Source organism: Prinia subflava, chromosome 3 (genome assembly GCF_021018805.1).
Source record: "Prinia subflava isolate CZ2003 ecotype Zambia chromosome 3, Cam_Psub_1.2, whole genome shotgun sequence".
Classification (NCBI taxonomy): Eukaryota; Metazoa; Chordata; class Aves; order Passeriformes; family Cisticolidae; genus Prinia; species Prinia subflava.
Window position 1 is genome coordinate 17,035,000 of NC_086249.1, and position 21,274 is coordinate 17,056,273.

Sequence of the window (21,274 nt, forward strand, 5' to 3'; positions counted from 1 at the left end):
AAGTTAACTGTTCAAAACAGTTCCACACAACGTCGTGTGGAAAGGCGACTTGGAGAGTATTCCAAGGATCTGAGCAAAGAGAGTGCCAGTTGACATGGCTGGATCAGGTCTATACGCGGTGAGACCTGATGCAGGAGACACAGGACCACGACCAGACCCAGGACCACAGAGCTGGGATCCTTCCTGACCCGTATTTACTGTGCTCAAAACCTGTGGAGGACAGCCTGCTGCAAAGGCAGAGGCGGCGCTGGGGACGCGTGGCTGTACCGCAGCCTGCCACGACGGGGAGACGCCGCACCGCGGACGCGCCTGGTGCAGAGCGCATCCAAATCCCACCTCTGCCAGCCCCCTTGGCAAAGGACTCATTTACTTTCCTGCACAGATGTGACAAAAAACCCCCACCAAACCAAACCAAATCACAAATCCCCCCAGTCTTGGTTTAGTCTCAGCAATTTAATAACATTAAACACAGCATTCTTTATATTAATTCTAAAGCTCTGTTCTTTTGAAATACTAAAATCCATTTTCTTTTGAAACATCCACAAAATTAAAAGCACTAAAGGGGTCTTGGAGCTAAGAGCCTTTGAAAAATATCCTCCTTCTGCACTGCACCCAAAAATACATGGGTGCTAACAGCTAGGGAAAGACCTGCTCCTCCTCATCCAGCCTCCTGGATAGAGCCAGAGATGGGAAGGGAAATGTGCCCTACCAAAGCCCCCTGACTGTATGGCACTAACACAACTGGCAAAGGCAAACTTGAAAGAGACATACTTGAAGCAATTGGAAGAGCAATGTAAGTGGAGGAGAGAAAAATTAAGAGGCAAAACCCACTGTTCCTCTTCTTGCTTCCATTGAGCTCTTCAACACCAGCAGCATGGTTAAATTCCTATTTGATCCTACTGGAGCAGGATCTCACTGAACTGAATTTCCTCTGACAAAGCTTCCAGCTTCAGAACACCTCGGAAATGTTCCTCTGCCCCTCTGCAGAGCTGGCCTGTGAGGTAAGCAGGCAATTAAACCCACTGCCCTTGTGAGACAGGCGATTGCAGCAATACATGTGCTAGGTTACAGAAGCAGCAGAGCGAGACTCCTTTGCGCTGCCTTTCAGCTTAGGTGCCACAAGAGTGGAGACACAGAACAAGGCAGTTGCCTGCTCTGACTGACACACAAAGTTGGGTTTCACTGGCTGTAGCTTCCAGGCAGGCTGTCACTGTTGAAAGCAAATTAGATCAGCTGGGCATCAAGTGATACCTCCCATCAGTTTTCACCGCCCACTGCTGCCAGCTCGACACTTCTCTTTTGCGCTGCATGTGCCAACTGTCTCACAGAGCCAGCTGCAACATCTACTGGAAGGACACGGAGAGCAGCCACGGGTGGGGAGAGGAGCTGGGGATTGACTCAGGCTTGGGGTGAGGCCTTTGCCTGCCTCAGTCCAGGCAGAAAACGGGGTTCTCCAAGAAGACTGCCAGCTTGCTGGCCACCAGGTCCAGGTCACTGGTGTTGGCATATTTGAGCAGATTGGTGTTCTTGAGAAAGTAATGCTTGAGGAAGTGCTGGCTTACACACTTGTGCAGCTTCTGTACCAGCCTCAGAAAGGCTTCAGGGAAGCAGCGCCAATCCTTGGTGCGTGGGTATTTTTCACACGTCCAGAATAGCACTGTCTGCAAGAAGCAGATGGGAGAGAAGATGTGTTAGAGGTTCTGTCGAGGGCTTACACAGCTTACTAAGGCACTTTTAGTACTGGTGAATGGTGACAGCCTTGAAAATCACAGAGACTCGTGCTGCTACCTCCCTGTGTTAATGTTTCAATGGAGGGATCCCAACTGAAGTCTCCTCTGGGGATCAGGAAGAGCAGCTCGGAGGTGCCTGGTTAGGATCTCTCCCCGGAGGAGCCACTCTCTCCTGACTGAGCCAGGAGCCCAAGGAAAATGATCTTGCTTAAATAATCTTGGCCTATTTACCATCCTCCAGCAGGAGCCTCTGTAGAAATGCCAGGCATTTTAGGCTGTAGAAAATGGCCTATTATGCAAGGGTAGAAGCCAGTAGATGCAAGGAGGGACAGGGCATAATGAGATTAACGTAATTATTTGTTAGCTTCAGCTGTATTTGTGCTGAAGATACACAAAGATCTGCATCCTAAACAGACTGCGATTCCAAGAAGCTATTGCAGGTGCAAGGCTCGCTTTCTGGTCAAATGCTGTCTGGTTTTTTTCTGACATGTGATACTGCATATCTTATGTTCTATTCCTCCAAAATTATTTTATGTGATTTAACATTTGATAAATACATAGTTAAAATAACAAAATGCATATAATTATTGCTCTTATAGTATTATTTTTTACACTGCCTGTGTTGCATTTTCCCAGACTTTCCCATCACTGAGAAGAATTTTCTCAAGGAACTTAGACTTACTGTACCACAAAAGCCATACTGACTGCCTTGGTCAGCCTGAAATAACATTTTGAAGTACAAAATCAGCTATCCTGTGTTTAATAATCCTGCTAAGTCCCTTAACTCTCCTCTGAATCTGAATTTTATTTTGCAAATTCAGCTACCCAAAAAGAGACTCACAGACATTATGAGAGGTGGCAGAACCACAGGCTTCAACTTGTCTGTTTCTACAGAGGTGGAATTTTGTCTCTAGTTGTACTGCTGACAAATTTCTCCTCAAACAGTTCTTCAAACGTGAAATTTTTTTTGTTCACAGCTGCAAAAACCACAAAGCCTTTTCTTGAATGTCACCAGGGAACAAAGACATAGTGAGGAATTCAAGCTACAACTCTTTGAGAGCTGCTCCTTGAAGACTTGCAGAGCAGTTACCTTCTGACACACTAAAATTACTTCAGCAGGCAGCAGCTGCAATGAAGTTTCTGAAGGCAAGGAAAACAGCTCTGCTTTTTCAGTCAGGTGCCCAAAAAAGTGATCTATCCCCTGCATTTATGTCCCTAACTGCCAGCTCTCTGCCAACAGCATAGAGTTGGCTTTCAGAATGTACCTGGATCTTGTTGAAATTTCAAATCTCAAACTTCATTCCAGTGCAGGTAAGCAAAAGAAGGGCAATTATGTGGTCCTTTCTGGCTTCCAGAGCTTCTGGGATACAGATTTCCTCTGTCATAGAAGGTCTTGTTTAATCCTAATTGTTGGATACCTTTGACAGGGTTCAAAGATACCTTTGACTTGAGAATGTGAAGAACCCTAACACTAAGCCTCTGCTCAACTGCTGGTTTATCCACTGACTGTTTCTCTCATCTTGCTTTTCTTTTTTTCCCTTGTTTTCTTTTTAATGTGAGCAATTTTGAAAAGTTCTTTCTGTCTGGTAAACCAATCCTCTCTTGCCGTAAAAACCAGAGGTACAGTTACAGTGAAGAACTGAAGAGCTTCTAAATAGTTTCTTACTTTGATCAAGAGTCCATACAACAGCACTTCTTGCACATCTGCTCCTTGAGCCAGGGAAAAACATTGTTGCTAATGGTTAAATGGTTTTCCACTTTGTCTTACCTATGACAGTTTTCCCACCAGGTTGTCCTTAAAGGCACTGAGGAGTTTTGCATTCAGCTAAGCTATAATCAGTCTCATCAATTTTTTTTCTACTCCATCTTGACTTAGAGTAGTGCCATGACTGTAACAGCATTTGATGGTCACCAGCTTTTTCTTTAGGAGAGATCTTAGCATTGCATCTAGTTTTGGACACCAAAAGATCAGTAACTACTGTAGGAACCTAATGGCTTGAGTCTTCAAGGTGGGAAAAGTACAGCCTGCCCCTGGCAACTCCAGGAGGATGAAGTCCCAGAAAACAGGATTTTTAATCTATAATCTAACAAATGGTGCTTCCTGTGGCCCATTGGTGACTGCAGCTGTCAGATGTGGGGACACAGTCATAGCAGAGTCTACTCTCTCCTTCACAAATCTTGTCTGAAGCCATCTTGAACTCTGAAATAGGTGCAGGGAGGATGCCACCACCCCTTTAACTCTTCTTCTCTTTCTACCCCAGGTGAAACACCACTAGAACAGTAGTTTGCACCTAGCTCATTAATAATGCTCACCTAAGACAGTTTTGTTCGGTGCATATCCACAAAGAAAAAAAGCACCATCTTCCACCAGAGAGACACATGGATACAGTTGGCTGGGACAGTCAAGAAGCAGGAAGTAAGTGTGCAAGTGTGAAATCAAACAGACAATAGTGCAGTGTGAAATCAAAACAGAGCAGGGGCCTCGACTCTATTTATGCTGCAATCATAATGTTCCTACAGGCCTTAGTTTCTCATTGAAGTTTGGAACACGTATTTAGTGAACTCCTTGCCACCAGACAGCAATGAAAAGGTACAGCAGTTTTGACAGTTACCTTGGAAGTCACACAGATGCAACACTGATTTACACCACAGCATTCTGACCTTGCTGGACGGAAGCCACTGCAACAGATCCCGCGACTGTATGTTGGTATCAGGGTGATGCCCACCTGGAGGTGATAAGCCGTGATGACAGGCTTATTTCCAGCACACCAGACATCCTCCTTCATCTGCCTCATGACCCTGAAGCACTTCATGCGACAACCACCATCTTCATCAAGTCCCTCCATGAGGATGTGCTCAGCACGGGAGAAGCACAGCTGCCAGTGGTAATTAGAGCGGGCCAGGAGGTCGAAACCCAGCGACTGTCAACAACAGGGGAAGTGCGACAGCAGTCAGGGGCAAACTTCTCCCAGCAATGCACAGAGAGGTTACAAAAGCATGGCTGACATCTCTCAAAGCCTATTCTCACAGGGTTAGCAGAGGCAGCAAACATGAGGCATGCTCCCATCTTAACTCTTAGTTGAATAAATATGCTTTTTGCATTGTTTCCTTGTGTGCTGCTATCAGTTACTGCAGGGAGATCCTGTTCTAGAGCCATCAGGCTCACTACCAGCAGTGAAACTAAAGCAGAGGTGCAGCTCTGCAGGCACTTTGCTGTGGAGCAGGAGGTTGTGCATTAGAGGGGATCAGGACTGGGGCTGAGCTGAAGCGCCAGAATCCAGCCTTGAGTGTTGTAGGGAAAGATGGGACTGAGCTGGAGGGAAAACTGCAAAACAGCAGCCCATTTGCTGGAGTCTTACATGAGACAGAGCAAGAATGATGCACGTCAGAGCTGTGTGATGCAGGCAGAACTGTTTGCTAGAGAGTCACGTAATAAAAAGTTAACTTAGATTTTTTCTATAGAATTCTCCACTGTAAGGTGGGGGGGAAACAAAACCAAAAAAAAACCTGACAGAATATTTTGAAACATTGCTTCTCTCTTTAGAGAATACATCTTCTAGCCCTACTGTTATCACCATTAAGTTCTTCCTCTGGGAAAACACTGTCAGACACCTGAGAGGTAAATTCCATCCCAGAGTTAAGGGTTTTTTTCACACTGTTTACCTTGATGCATTGCACTTTTTCCTGAGAAGGCCAACGCTTAAGGCAACGAGGCCACCGGGCTTTCTCGGGCCAGCAGGTTGGAATCTCCACAGCAGGGACCAGCTCCACCTCAACCTGGGATTCTGATGTCTCCACAGCCACCCGGACCACTGAGCTGAAGCTCTCCAGCACTGTCACTTTACCTGTGAAAAAACAAGAGAAGAAAATATAGAAAAAAAGGTCCTTTTCCACAAGCCAAGTAAGAGGCTGTCTAGGACCTTGCAGTTCTATTGGTCTGCCTTAACACTTTCTCTTCGATAACAAATGAAGAATGTAAGAAAAACCTAAATCTATATAAGTCTATCCTGGGGACTGAAAACAGGAAGATGAAAGAACAAAGTTCTTTACACTCAATTATCATGCTTTTTTTTTTTTTTTTTCTTTGTGGGTCCTCTTAAACCCTAGGATCAGCTTCTTAAAAATAAAGCTAAACAAGTGGTGCAACCTAACACTCCTAATGGCACACTACAAGGAGATCACTGCAGATTGGAGAGGACCAGATGAACCACTTCCTACCTAAAGATGTTCTTTTCTTCAGAGAACCTGAGATCAGACCCTTGCCAGCTCACACTTACCACTGCCAGTCATTCAGAATGTTTTGTGGGCTATCAGTAAGGTTTGTTTCTGGAGATGCACTTGCACAGAACACAATACCAGAATCTATGGTATGTTGTGCAGAGCAGCCACACAGAAAAGGCTAACTGCTACATCACTGCAAGAGCTGAGTGTCAAGAAGAGTTAGTTCCAATGTGATTTGGAGGAAAGAAGTTTCCTCAGTGTGAAAGAAGAGTGGCTCGTCTCCAGGAACAACACAATTTAAGAGTACAGAAAGGAAAGACAGCTGCAGCTAATGGACTTTGTGGAATGTTTCCTGTTGGTGCAGTTGAGTTCATGAGAGAAGTTTCTGTCCCAGTAACTCTGGCAGTCACTGCGCCTTCATCTCTGCCATCTGAGCCAATTGCGTGTTCATCCTCTAACCCACTGAAGTGAAAGCCTGAGCAGATGAACATAAGCAGTTTAATGAGCTATCCCACCTCATTTCAATTGGCATGGGCTAAGGAGCAATTCATGGGGCAAATTACCTTGCAAAGAGTAGAGTCCATCCCAACCAGAACTTCATAAACCTCAGAAAATCTATGTGTTATTTCCCTGGCATCAAAACAGGAACTGTTCTGTTCCCAAGCTCCCAACAAGGACCCCCAGCAGCCAAAAAGTGTTAGAGCAACCACTGTGTCAGCATGTAAATATGTTCATGGCACTTCCAAAAGCACTGCAATGCTTATACCTATTTTTCCACTAAGGAAAAGTGAGACACCTCAAAAACCAATTTTGCTGGTGCTGAAAGAATTAAAAAACAGGGAGGCAAAGAAATCAGTGAAGTTTTTCTGTAACTTCAGCCATACTGTGGGATGAAGGAAGTCCATCCTTCACAGAATCAAACAAAAATAGTGATCGCTTCTCCTGACTTCATCTTAGCTCATCTCCTCCCAGTGGCCCTTATAAAAAAGACATCAGAATCATCAACCCAAACATCACTCTCTGGGGTCTTTGAAAGAACCTTTCCCTCAACACTCAACTTTCACTCAAAAACCTGATGTGACTGCTGCCCACACAATAACTTTCACATAAGTAAAGCCTCAGAAGCAAGCCCGTTCCAGTTGGTCCTTCTTGTGAGCCTCAATGGTGAAATTTCATTCCTACCCACCTTTCCATTCCTATGATAACAAGTATTTCCTGAAAAAAAGGCCATTATCTAGCAGAGCTTGACTTTAACATGTTTTTTTTTTTCCTGTGACTACAATTTAGAGTGGAACCAGATGAGCAGAAATAGCTTCTATTGCTCTGAAATACACAAGACTCATTAGGCTACTGATGAGTAAAGTCATCCTGGAAACATGCTATGGAAGAGGCACCAGAAGTAGCCTAGACACTGGGGAAAAGAGCACTTGTCCAACATACTTTGCTTCAGTAGAAGTCCTTCTACTTAGTTCCCACCATCCCATGCTGGAAAGCTATGGGCAGGTAAGGTTTCCCTGGAGCATTATCTGCCCTATAAATATCTTCAAACATGTTCTCCTCAGACATATGTGTCTTTCTGGTATCCGATTTTCCCATACAACCTTCCTTGACAATCTAAATATATTGCAGATGCTGTAGTGGAGAAAGATTTTTTTTCCCCAAACAAATTCCTAAATGTTCTAAAAATCTGGGCTGCCTCTTAGTTGAACAGTGATGGTGATGTTGCTGGAGACTTTACCCAAATTCTTAAGAAAGGAGTAACATCTTGGGTACAAAGAGCCCAAGAATACTGAATTCTATCTTCAGTGCAGGTCTGTGTATGTCACTGCAATTGCTTGAAGGCTTCCTGGTTTTGGAGAGTTTTGCTCAGCTTCTGACCACGCAAGTCAAACGCTTTGTGTATGTGATGGTTTCCCTTACACCTGTCCCCACCAAACTCACTGGAGAGGTTACAGGAGACGATCGACTTCTCCACCAGCTCCCGGAAGACAATAAGGACCTTGGCTGGAACCAGATCCCCTTCGATGTTCACATCCTCTTCATGCCACTGCTGAAGGCTTTTTGAGAACTGCTCCACCTCCAGCCACTGATGCAATTCCTCAGGGTCCCGCACGGAGGAGAGGAGCTTGGCCCCGTTCACGGTGTAATAGCGCCAGTGCCGAACCTGGCATTCCCTGTACCCCGTCAGGCCACGCAGAGGAACTGTGATGAGGAACTGGCTGGGTGCTAACACCTAGGAGAGTTCAGAGAGATTGACAGAGCAGACAAGGGCAGATCCATGAGCTAAAATAAGGAAAACGGGGTTGAGGAAGTACTAGGTGAAACTGGGGGCTTTAGAAAGAAGTAAAAACCATGGTATGATGGAACTAACTGAACACAGCCAGGACGTGTCTAAGGGTTACCTTGGAGGCATGCAGACTAAAAGGAAATTGTCTTAGAAGGCTTCTGATGTGAAGCTCTTAGAAGATAAGAGCTCACTGGCTGATTTGCCACCACACCTGCCACGCTTTCTGCCTTTTCTTGTTATTTCTAGTCTGCAATTGCATGAGATGTAATAACCAGCTCCAAGGAGCAGGCAGGCATGAGAGAATATGTTTTGAGATCCAGCCAAGGGAAACCTAAATAGTGCCAGCTATTATCTCAGAATTGTTACTTGAGATAAGCCCAGAGTCCAATACTAGTAATAACTATGGCAAAAAGTGCACCTTTCTGATCTCTTTCAAAGTCCACTACAGACATTAGCAAAATAAGGCTCTGGCCCATTGATTTTACAAGTGTTTCACTCTGATTGATTGGCCTTTAAAGAAACAGAGACATAAGGCAAGTGACATGCCTGAGCCTACAGAGGCAGTGTCACTCAGAAATAACTCCAGGTTTTGGCCAGCTGTAATGTACGGAACTGCATCTCCTGATGAGCATGACAGAAACAGTGTAAGGATGGAGGCAGCAACCAATGGAAAAGGAAGCCTTAAACAGGCTTCTTCACAAGCCAGGTAATTTGCCTCACTTAGGGAACAACCATTTTCCAATAAAAACCAGTTCTGAGGCGGTATTTGCAAGGAAAGAACAAGGTGACTCAAATACCACAAAACATCATCTATCTGGCCCAGGGCATAGCCAGACATGTCCAAGTGCTGCTTTGGAAGCATCTGGCAGTTTTGGCTCCAGAAGGGGTGTTCAAATTCCTTCAGATTTTTACCATGTTGGCTCAGGAACTTTTCAAGTCCACTTGCTACCAAGCCTAACTTACACTGGCATAAGTAAGGTGAAGCTGCTGCATGAGCAGGATGTGAAGTGACAGCCACTGCTGCGAGGTGGTTACACCCATGGTGAATGAAACACACTTGTCACTCTCCTGTAACAATCCAAAACACTCTGGTAGCCTTCCTCAGCTCAGTCTAGCTGATTTAAAGTATTACCACAGAGGTGCCAGGGCCCTGAGGACACTAACAGGCTTTATTGTCCCTAAGCAGCCTTTCTGGGACTTCTACCTGCACCTTCTGCCCATGGGTCTGGGACCCCCATTTCAGGTTAGCCCTGGGCTCCAGTCAGTGGGGGAGTGGCTTGACCTCAGACCTGACTTACCAGCAGACTTTCCTGATGATCCAGACTCTTGGCTGACCCAGCTGCCCTCCTTGTGTCTATCTCACTCTAGGACCACAGGGCAGGGGCTGCCTTGCTACGCTCACCTCCTGTCTCTCCCTCTCTCCCTCTCTCTGTCTCACAGGGAGCAGCTGGTCTTTTCTGCTCCCTGGCAAGAGATTTGGAAAACAAAAGATGGCCAGCCAGAAGCACAGAAATAGCAAAGAAAAAACAAGGAAACTGCTCTTTTGTCAAATATAAACCATAAAGGCAGAAGGATGCTGAAAGGATGATATTGCATATCAAGTGGACCTGCACACATCAGGTTTGGTGAAGCTGAGAAGTCCTGTGGGCAGCTCAGAATAGTAGGCTCCAAAAGAAAAAAATACAATAGCTGTCATGCAGTTAGTACTCCTCTCACTGCCTCAGCCACATTTGCAGGTAAAAACCCATTCCCCCCCATAGCAAAACGTTGTTTCATATGCACTGGCACCCAATAGATTGTAAAGGGAAGAGGTTCACATGTTATGTGAGTGCCTGCAAATGCAAGTCACAAGGGTCCTTCACCCATAGCTTACCAAAAAACAACAGAATACACAAGGAAATAGCACTGTAAAGCTGGGCAGTTGGTGTCTTCTTGGCCTAAATAAATCCCTGTCCCACATCCATGCTCTGTCACACAATGGTCTCACATGCTATGTGCAGGCCATGGGCCCCAGAAAGCCCAGGCTTGAGCAAGAGTCTCCAGTTCTGGGGGGTGTAACTTGTGGCCAGTTCTGCTGTATTAAAGTCCTGTCTTGGGTATGCTGGGCAAATGAAATACAACCTCATTCTTATGAACCTGGCCAGGCTGTTCCAGGGAGGCAGAAACATTAGGTTAGAAAAGAAATAATTATGCCTTGAGAAAAATAATAAAAAAAGCAAGTCTCTCGTGCAGAGGACAAAGCAGTCATGGAAGGATCAATCTGGTAGATGAAGTTGTCTGGAGAAGAGGGTGTGCAAGGAGGAGGCAAGCACAGGGATTGTCAGGCACCAGGAGGGCTTTGTACCTGGATGGATGGGTGGAATGGGCGCTTCCTCCGAAGCATAGCTGACCACTTGGCCAGTAAAGCTGGCTGATCCTGAGAGAAGCAGAAAGGAAGACAAGAAGTACACAGAACACAGAAAAAGCAAGTGCTAGGTCATTCGTTCACAGAGCAAAGCTGCAAGCTTCCCTGGATGCTTGGAGTTTGTTAAAGGAAAATCCTCCCATTGCGCCCACCTTGATTAAACACTTGGCAATGCCATTGGGCAGTGCAGTACCAGCCATTAGTCTGGACCTCTTCATTATAACCTTACTGAAGGCTCCACGGCTTTTGGATCAGCCCTGCACAGTTGATAGCTCCAAAAATGGTAGGCCACAACGAAAACAAACTTTTAAAAATTAAATAATCTGTCTTGTTCATCTGAATTTTAATTCAGATTTTTCTTTAAAGCGTGACTTTTTGCTATGTGGATCACAGGAAAACACTGAATACCTGAGGACTTTTCTTAACTATTCTCCATTCAGCCCTTCATATTTAGAAGGGAACTTGAGGCTTCTCAACAAATCTAGATCTCTCACCATGTTAAATTCATTCCTTTTAGCCAGAAGCTGAAGGTTCTGAAAAATCACTGTAGATTTAACTGTCAGAAGAAAAGATGTTGTGAAATTAAACATGGAATAATGAATACATTGACTTTCCCTGGACACAAGTCTCCTCTATGTTGAAGTATGTCAGCAACTATATTAAAGTTTCCAATTTTTGGAAGTAGAGAGCCCAAACCAAAATATTTTCTCATCAACCCATTCTTTGCTGTCCCATACATACAGGACAGTTAGTCAGGTCCTCCTAGTGTTACTTCCATGGATTTGTAACAGTGGGTCCAGTTAAGCATGAACAACAGATCTGCCACTTTTAAGGAAACAGATTTTGAGGATTTCTTTCAAGCAGAATTTGTTCAGATCTGCATACTGTAACACCAAGTTACTGCTCGTAATAGATTGCCTTGGTGGTTTTGTTCTGCTTTGCTGTCCAGAGCAATAATTTTACCCTGACCCTGGTCCTGTCAGACCTCATTAGCCAAGCAGGTTTGTTCCAGCACGAGAGGAAGCTGGCAGACTCTGGCGCTAAGGAACTCGTGGACCAGGATGTGGCACTGTTTTATGTCACTGTGGCCATACTTATCGACAAGACCACATGCTTTGGGATATACAATATTCCAGAAAAGCTATGAACCTCAATGTCCTCGTCCCCAAGGCAGTAGCCACATTTCAGACTGAGTGATTATATTTTGCCTCCATCTCCATACCCTTCCAGCAGCTTCGTACAAAGACTTTTTCCCTTTCAGTCCCAAAGAGCTGAAAAGTTGCCTCATGTTTTTATGTATTTGCCATGTTTTGATCTGTAAATGGCTGTGGTTTAGTATAATGGGTGACATTAGTATTTCAACTAGTTCAGATGAAAAAGATTGTTTTCATCTGATGTTGCCATTGCTGTGATTGTTTCTTGTGTCTTTACTAGTTACTTTTGTGTAATGGAGTCACAAGAAATAAGCAACCTTCTTCTGTCACAGCTGGGACAGGGCATTATTTTTTTCACATCTCAAGGTCTAAAATGGGGAGGCATTTCACTTCTCTCACTAATAAGCATTTTTTTTCCCAATAAAAATGAAATCATGATCTGTGACACAGAACAAACATATTTTTCAGAAGGGGCTTTCTAATGTTCATAGCAGAAGAAGGACTTTTAATTTTTCTTTTTTTTTTAGTGAGTTGACAGCTTTTCCACCTGTGAAAAACGTGAGTCATAGCATTTTTTTCTTACGTTACTGCTGCATAAGTTTTTCTTTCTGTCTCCTGAAGATCTTTGGCTTCTGCTTGTGGATTGACAGCTCTGGCAATAGATACTCTTTGTAAACACAGCAGCTGTAAGAAGAGGCTCTGCCTGATTTACCCATCTCTTCAATGCTCCTCTGGCTGAGAGATGTCCATGAGTGAGTGCCAATGACCTAGCCACTAAACTCCACAGTGAAGTGTCAGCACATCACCTGTGATGTTTTGGGTGAGGTACCTGCCCATACAAACACTTACATAATGGAGGAATCCCTTTCTGGTTGCCTACTGGCTGCCACAGAGTGCCTTAGAGCTCTTGTTCATACCTTAATGTTCTCATTGTGAATGCCAGAGTTGGAGATGGCCTGGAATCGCACGGCCTTGTAGCTGATCTCTGCGGTCAGCTGCTGGATGATTTTCTGCACCTCCTCCACTGCTTTGGAAACCAGGTAATGCCGCCGCTCCACCTGTCAGTTCCAGGAGAGACACTTCATGTTACAGGTAATTTGTCTCCAGTGGGAAGCAGACAAATCAGCTGAAAGCATCCTGAAACATTTGTGCCTGTGCTGCACTGGGAATAAAAAATGTTCCCTGTGTACTGCAACCAATTTACCACGAGACAGAGCTGTGAACACCAAAGGGTCAATATTCAAGACTATTGAGCATTAATTGATATTTCCATGCCAACACCATTGGGTGGAAGGAAAGGAGTTCATTACACACATAAATTTGTTATCAACTACAGCTACAGTCTCAATTCTTTATCCACTGATGCAGAATACCAGTTACTCCCCTGCATGCAGTAGCCATTCTCAACGCCAGGATATGTTTCCTTCCAAGAACTGACAGGACATCAAGAGTTACAGATCTGTCCATTAGTCAGGTGGTAGATGTATGTGGCATCATGCAGATGCCTACCTTATACACTGAAAGCATCCACACTGTCTTTATGTCTGAAGTACAGATGAGACTCTACTCCTAGGTTATGTGAAAACATCTTTCCAAAGCTGGTCCCATTTGGAAGCAGGTGTTTGTGTGGCTTAAAGGGTAGCTCTTCAGTATAAGTAGTAGTACCACAATGAACTACTGAAAATTATTTCAGTGAAATGTCTGAGTCTTGGAAGGACTGAGGTGAGGGGTGGACAACTCAGAAAATATAAGATGAACCTGAACCTTCACTTATGACTAAAAATGAAGGGAGCATAAGGGGATTGTCACAGTCTGAACAAGGAGATTCAACAGAAGGAACATGAAGGAACCATGTTAGTGAAGGACATTTAATATTTCCCAAATATCCTTACACATTTACCAAAGTGAGGAGATCCAGCTACTGTTAATGAAGTTCATTAACATATTTGCCATTACTTATACAACCAGAATTACTTCTGAAGAGTGAAATATTAAGACTGTTTACTGTTCTTTTTTGGATCTTATCTCATCTCATCTCATTTAGTTACAGCTTTTGCTTTCTACTTGATTCTTCTTTTTCCTCACAATATTCTACTAAATCTTATTGTTTGCAGGCAAGGAAAAAAAAAATCATAGAGTTCATCACTTGGCTAAAGTGAATGATAAAGCACAATTGCCACAGTCAAACGTAACTGCCAGTCTTTTGTTATTATCAAAGATTGAAAGGAAGCAAAAGCATAAATTAAAAATTCTGTACTCTGAGGGTGGTGAGACACTGGAACGGGCTGCCAGAGAAGCTGTGGATGCCCCATCCCTGGAAGTGGTCAAGGTCAGGCTGGATGGGGCTTTGAGCCCTGGTCTAGTGCAAGGTGTCACAGTATATGATCTTTAAAGGTGCCTTCTGACCCAAACCAGCCTATGGCTTTCTAAAATTCCTGTGTCCTATTTACTCAGCATCTTCTTCAGCATCTAAACAATGCTCTTCTCTTTTAAAAAATGTCACTGACAAGTACATTTTTAAAAGTCCTTTTGGACACCTTTATGTCAAATGTTGAACTACCAGTCAAAAACACTGAAGTGTGTTGAAATGTGTCCCCAGGCCCAAGAAGGGGACAAATAGATTCACTTTTTCTCAACAAGGGACCATTCAATGGACTAAAGTGGACTAGTGCTTGCCTCACATCCATTAACTGATGAACTGCAGTTGACTAACACTGAACTTGAAGATGAGCAGAGTTTGAATACCTTCCTCCCTCAGACAACAAAGTTAACAGTACTTTTACCAAGCCTGAATAGCTTTTGGAAATGGGAAATATGTCAGACAGCAGCACCATATTCCCCTCACTGGGCTCTCATTCACCCTGGACACCCTGTTTCTTTGCTATCGTAACACCCTGTAGTCCTTTATGTTTATATAATGCCCTTTAATTTCCCTAGTAATTCACCCTCCTCCTCATTCCAATTCATCCTTTCCTCTACAAGCAGTTTTAGCTATTTACAAGTACTTAAAAAAAACCCCAACAAACCTACACTGAAAGATTTTAGTCTATGTTCATTTTCACCTCCTCATCTCAGCTTTCACTTATGGCACTTCTCCATCTGTATCTATACTGTATCTATTTTCTCCACCTTATTTTTGTTCATCCAGAACAACTCCTTAGAGCAGTCTAATAAACTTGTCTTGCTCAACAAGACACCTAGCGTTTTCTCCAGCAAGTGAATGCGGAGCGGCAGAGAAAGTTGTCCATCTCAAAGAGCTTTTAAACAAAAAAACAGACTTTTTTAAACTGAAAAGTATAAAAAGTACACAATCTCATAGTGGGTCAGCTCAAACAGAGACCCAGAGTGCCCTCTGTATGCATTGCTCATGCTCTATTCTCTCTAAGGAGCACCTGCTGGAAACATTTTTTACCACCTCCATTATCCAGGGAGAATCCATTCAACCCAGCCTGGCTTCAGTTAATTCTGCCTTCATCGCCTGCTGGCTAGGCTACAGCAGTTGTCATGAATTCTTTATAAGAGTACACACTCAAAAAAACAGCTGAGGGAGTACCACTAAACACCTCTTTCAATGTGTACTCCCCATCACTGGAGCAGGGATAAAAGAACAACGGGCATGTGACTGACAGTGTGCTCACTATAATTAGCTAACCATAATTAGCTCCCTAATCACCATGTTGGAAAATACAACCTTCCTACAGAAGGGAGGGCAAAAAAATCAGAAAACAGAACGTGAGTCTGAAGAGCCAAGGCATTTATCTCAGATACTTCTAGTACCAGCACACACATACTGGGAGAAGAGACATTCAAAGGTCTTTGCTGGACAGTCACTTCTGTGACCAACTGGGATTCCCCTTACCAGGTCTTAACTTGAGGAATTGTGCCAAAACAAATGCACTAAACCTGAATAACAAAGTCAATTAAGGTTTTATTAAAGGGGCAGGAATCAGGATTGGGATTTATTAGGAACTGTTAAGAACATTTGGGTTTTCTCTTGTTTAGTCAGCCACATCCCCTCCATACGCATTTGAATTTTTGCTTTGATGAGTGGCTTAAGGATGAAATCTCTGGTATTATAGAGATTCATTGTACCAGGTGGTTGACCTATTTCCAAATACAGGCAGCATTTGACAAGCTGAAATGTCTGATGGTTAGGCAGCATCTCTGGGACAAGAGACTCAGGAGCAGGCAGAAACTAAGAATCCATCAGAGCTGGAGGGCTGCTAGAAAACAGACTTTCAGTATAACCTAAAATACTGGCAACTATGAGCCTCACTTAACTACAGTCTGCTTCTGTTCCTTGTACTTATGGCTGTCATATGAGCATCTTCCTGTGCATGGCTTCCCTCTGTTCCCTCCTTTGTAGCTCTACTTTTTAAATCTTCAGAGAAGCATTCGCTGTTATAGCTCACTGAACAGATTCTCATGGAACGATTTTCCTGTGCACAACACTGCACGCCTGAAGAAGGTATATTTCTGTGAGAATTTTCATACTTGCCATCAAAACATTTCCATAGAGAAAACAAATAGAGAAGGGGCTTTCTTACCAGCACCTTCACTGTAGTAAAATATGTGATCCTTTACAGAAAGCCTTACACTTTATGATTTTGAAATTAGTTGTCACTTTGGTATCTTGCATTTTGTTGGGGAAAGTAGACTATAAAACAGGATCTTGCTAAGTACTGCCATGAAACGTGTCAGCTTTAAAAAATGTTATGGCTCACTTAGAGCTTTTATTAAACAGTATTGTTTCACAGAGGATTTTATTCTGTTTTATTTCATTTCATAATGGGGGAAAAATTGAGTGGCAGAATATCGTATAAAATAGAAAATGAGATTCCACTCTGCATGTGCTAATGAGACATGTTATTTTAATCATGGTATATAGAGAAGTATCCTAAGCTGAGGTGACAGACTGATGACTGAATTCTAACAATATTGGTCTGTCTCTGCAGTTCCTACATCTTTCTTAGAGGCAACATCTGGTGTTGGTCTTGTTTCGGTCAAGCCAAGACCACTAGACATGGAGAGAGGCAAGGACCTTTCCTTAGATTTAAATGCTGGCAATTACAGCTAGCCTCACACCTGGAATTCCAGATCAGGAACAAAAATTTAGGATACCTAGAAGAAGAGGACAAGCATCTTGAAAAATTAGCCTACCAGCAGATAAGATTCTGCAACAGAAACCTAGAAATCTCATTAGAAATACAGTTCTCATGAAACTTCACCCAATCTTGTCTCAGAAATGAAGACAGCAGGCGAGCAACTAACTGTCAAATTTGGCACCCTTCAGAATCAACACCTACTGTGGGAGACAGAAAATCTGGTCAGATAAAGTCTTACCTTACTCTGGATGTAGATTTCTACATCTTCATCTGTGAAAGGTTTCATGGCAAGATGGTCTTCGCTGCTCTTTAAAGTGTGAATTCACTCTTCACTCGTTCACCTGCCTCTGGAAGTAGAGGAACACTCAGAGAGAGCTGCTCAGAGCCTTCTTGTCCTGTGAAGCTCAGGTCACCTAATACCTCTGTGGCTGAATAAGAGGAGATAGAAGCAAGGAAGTATGCCTCTTTTTAATAATTTCCTTTTTCTGGTCTGAGCTACAATGATGACATTCAGCTCGTTCAGAAAACTAGCTCCAAATATTCTCTAAGCTCAACTGTTATTGTTCACCTTATTACTTTTAAATGGTGGATCTTGCATGCAGGCATACACAAAAATATCCCAGCAACTGCTCTGACTCAGGGCAGATCTGGAAGTGCTTTTCAGATTGCAGTGCAACTTCAGTACATTCATGCACAGCATTATTACTCTGCATGCCACTAGTACGTCCCTGCCTCGCAAGACCTTCCCTACACCCTTTCCTAAATGCTCTCAGTTATTCCTTGTTCACTAATCCACTCTCTTTCCATCTGAAAACCCATGGGTATTTTTACACTCAGACCATTCACTGGGGTTGCAGTCTGCAGCCCCTGCTGCCCTCTCCTCCCCTCTCCTTATATCTCCTCTCTCTCTCCGGCTGTATTGACAGTAAATATTGTGCAGCCTGTCCCCTCCTGTAGCTTGCTTCGCTTTCTTTACTGTAAACAGACAGAAAGCTGCCTCTCGTTTTCTGCCAGCAGCTCAGCTAACAGTCCCATATGGATGATTCAGAGGCAAAAACAATTGATCAGGCCTCATTGATCCAGTGAAGCGAGGTGGCTTTTAGAAAGAAGGGTACATCAGCACATGGAAGGGAGTGACAGAGTACAGAGATAAGATCCCATGCTGCTAAGCATTCCTTATAAAGGAAGGCACACTCCACTTTTGAGTAAAGTCACTGTTTCCCCTGGAAAATGAACTTTGACATCCCTTGACTGATTTACTGCCTCTGCAGCAGCTGGCAAAAGACAGCACTTGGGTGGGCACTGGGTGCTACCTCAAGAAAGGCACTGTTGTTGCTAGTTATCCTTCATTATGTCCTTCATTAAGTCACCTACAAAGTACATTCATTTAAGTAATTAATTGGAGAACAAATACCAGGACATCTGCAGGACATCTGCTTCCCCAGCACCTACGAAGCAAACCTTTCTCTACCAGACAGCTGGTATTGTCTTTTTGCTGAGGGATTTGAGGAGTCCTTCACAAAGACCTGTAGGCATTTACTTCCCAAACCAGCTTCCAGTAGAATTGGGCGGTGAAAAAGATTTTTTTGGTTCCCCAGTGTTTAGGGACTCATACTACATTCTTGCCCATTTCAAGACTTACTGGCTATCTTTCCTCTGAGGGCCCAGCAGTTTATGTGAGCTCTGCTAGGGAAGCCAGATAAAAGAATCTGAAAGAAGGTAAGTGGAACTTGTAAGGGCAGGTTGCAAGGATTATATCCAAGCAGAGTGTACGAAAGATGGGAATTAGCCTTTTAAATGGTCAGATTCCATTACAAGGCTGCCCCTAAAACATTAAATCCCTTGTGCCCCCTCAGACAGTCAGCTGCACATACAGCAGGCAACTTCCTTAATACTCTTGACACCAAACCCCACTACTTTAATACTCAGAACCTCAGACATGTATTGTGAAGCAAGGAGAGATTAAGGGTCTATTTCTTGCACCTATAAGGTCTCTCCTCATGACAGCTGTCCAGAGACATGGTGCTGGCAGAGGGATGAAGTGCTTTTGGTAATTTTTCTTTTATATAACAACATATCTTATGTTCATAATCCATATTATAATCCATCCTTTATTTCCATCCAACCCATTAGCACATATTATGCTACTTACAGGATGGGAAGAGTGCTATTTGGCTGACAGTAAACACTACAACTGATAAAGGTCTTTACACCACCAGCAAAATATAGATTAGAGTGGTATGGGAGGCAGCAGCCAGTCTTGACCTCACAAGAGCTTGTGTTTGTCACATGAGGGCCAGATAGCACAGAACACAGCAGAAATGCAGAGGCAGATGGCCATGTATGAGGAGGGAAGGTTACTGTGGGAAAAACCTGCGGAAGGAAAGAGTAAAGAGCAGGGACAGTGCAGAAATGGGAACATTTGCACAGATAAAAGAGGATGCAGACACAAAGTGGGAAGAGTCCAGGCTTCTCCAGTGAGGTCTACTGAGCTGATGTAGTGTTACTGCAGAGAAACCTCCATCAGATTGGTCCTTTTCAGGAACCTTCTACCATGACAGTGCTTGTATAAAGTAAGACTAAGGTGGAGAAAATCTGAGACAGATCCAAGCTCCAAAGGCTCATAATAAACACAATCTCCTGAGAAAATATTTCCTCTGAGCCTACAACAACTTAATTCCCCAGGCACACCAGCAAGAGGGAGTGAAGAATGGCTACTTCTTTTTTGTCATTCTTCAAGAAGCACAGAAGGAAAGGAGGGCATCAAGAAGATGAAGCCAGGCTCTTCTTAGTGGTTTTAAGCATCAGGACAAGAGACAATGGGCAGAAACTGATGCACAGAAGTTCCACCTGAACATGAGAAAGAACTTCTTAAATGTGGGTCTGATGGAGAACTGGAACAGGTTGCCCGTAGAGGTTGTGGAGTCTCCCTCACTGGAAATATTCCATGAGTGTCTGTTTGCAATCCTGTGCCATGTGCTCTGGGATGACCCTGCTTGAGCAGGGAGGTTGGAGCAGATGACCCATTCTTTTGTGAAAAGCTCACAACAACTCCATGGAGATAAAAAGCACTCTGCTGAAGCCAGGCAACCATGTGAACCACAAAAGGTCTCTTCAGTTCTAGTTAGCTTACAATCCATCAGATATCATGATCATGAGCACTGTTGAGAGCTTTTGAACTTGATTAATTTGGCAAATTAAACTCCCAAGCATACTTGTTTCTAAGGAGATTCCCATCCACACTGAGAATGGCTTTTTGACACCTCTGAATCCCTTTGTTTTCTAGTGACTGTTACAAATGCCTTAAGCCCCTGCTGGGGTCTGGGCACATTTTTGAGGGACAGTTTCTCCAGACAGTTTTTGCTGAAGCACTGAAAACTTTCTTCCCTCTTTGGTGATGTTCCTGAGGAGGTTTTCAGCATCACATACCTAATTAGCCAACCACAGACACCCACATTCTGCTTGATGAGCATCCACTGATTTATACAGTTTCTCTCAAGCATTTTCAAGCCACACTTCAATACCTTGCTCTTCTCAAGTCACAGTTCCCTGCCTGCTGGTGTGCATAAGATCATATGAAATGACTCAGCTATATTACATCACCCCATTTATATTATTTCAGTTCCCACTTCGTAGCACCTTGTAATGGAGCTCAGATTGTGGCTAATTTTCTTTGTACCTGCACCTTCATTTACTTATAAGTGCTCTTTGAAGACGATTTAGAAATTTTCTAGTATCTGCAAAAACACTGAATCTCTGGTATGTAATTTTCATTCATGCTGTTGGCAATATGCAGGACTGAATATGATTTTGGATCTGTGAAACCCTTGTAAAAGTATTCTGTGAATATATGCCTTGAATGGTATTAGATTGGCTCTTGTATCTTCTGAAGATGCCAATTACTGATGCTTTCCATGCTTGCTTGGCTTTCCTTTCTTCACTCTTCAATTTCACAGATATGACAAAGACATTTCAAACCTACAATCAAAAGTAATCTGAACTGTGAATTGCACAACAATAAAGAAATCACCAACATCTTGTAAATAAGAGCAGTAGTATTAACTGCACAGGGTTGTCCAATATTGTGCCTTTTTCTGTTGGGCAACTATTTAGAAAAACTATTCATACGGAACAGTGAGCATGTATTAAAAAGCCTCTGCTAAATCACACAAATGAGTCAGTCCAATGTACCACTTGTGACTCACAGATGATCTGCAGTGGCAACAAATAAGCCCTGTTGAAGATGCTGCCTTCCAGATGAAATACAACTCTGAATTTCTAGTTGCTAATGATGACCCATCTCTTCTTGCTCTAATTACCGGAGGCATTAAGTCTGTTGCATTAGCTGAAGCATGTACTTGGGTCAAGACAGA

The 21,274-nt window shown here is 43.4% G+C and overlaps 2 protein-coding genes across 9 annotated transcripts in view; both read right to left on the reverse strand.

The window, feature by feature from the left end:
* Window positions 1–438: 438 nt before the first annotated feature.
* On the reverse strand, window positions 439–17,278 carry MAB21L3 (mab-21 like 3). Of its 5 annotated transcripts, none has more exons than XM_063394080.1 (7): window positions 17,140–17,278; window positions 12,714–12,854; window positions 10,583–10,654; window positions 7,893–8,184; window positions 5,394–5,575; window positions 4,343–4,456; window positions 439–1,661 (listed from the first exon to the last, which is right to left on the reverse strand). In XM_063394080.1, exons 1-7 carry the CDS (start codon window positions 17,185–17,187, stop codon window positions 1,428–1,430), a joined length of 1,083 nt encoding a protein of 360 aa, XP_063250150.1. In that variant the 5' UTR covers window positions 17,188–17,278; the 3' UTR covers window positions 439–1,427. The 5 variants fall into 5 exon arrangements, with proteins under 5 accessions (XP_063250150.1, XP_063250148.1, XP_063250146.1 ...); XM_063394078.1 differs by lacking the exon at window positions 4,343–4,456 and adding an exon at window positions 4,457–4,651; XM_063394076.1 differs by having other exon boundaries at window positions 4,343–4,651.
* Window positions 17,164–21,274, reverse strand: part of SLC22A15 (solute carrier family 22 member 15) — a 47,880-nt gene continuing 43,769 nt past the window's right edge. For 2 of the 4 annotated variants that reach the window (XR_010079947.1, XR_010079948.1), the window contains one exon: window positions 17,193–17,329. Coding sequence is in view for 1 of the 4 variants with exons in the window: in XM_063394072.1 (XP_063250142.1) it covers window positions 17,239–17,248 (10 nt within the window). In the remaining 3 variants the exon portion in view is untranslated. Of the gene's footprint in view, window positions 17,330–21,274 lie in introns of all 4 variants that reach the window. The other 2 variants (XM_063394072.1, XR_010079949.1) reach the window with 2 other exon arrangements.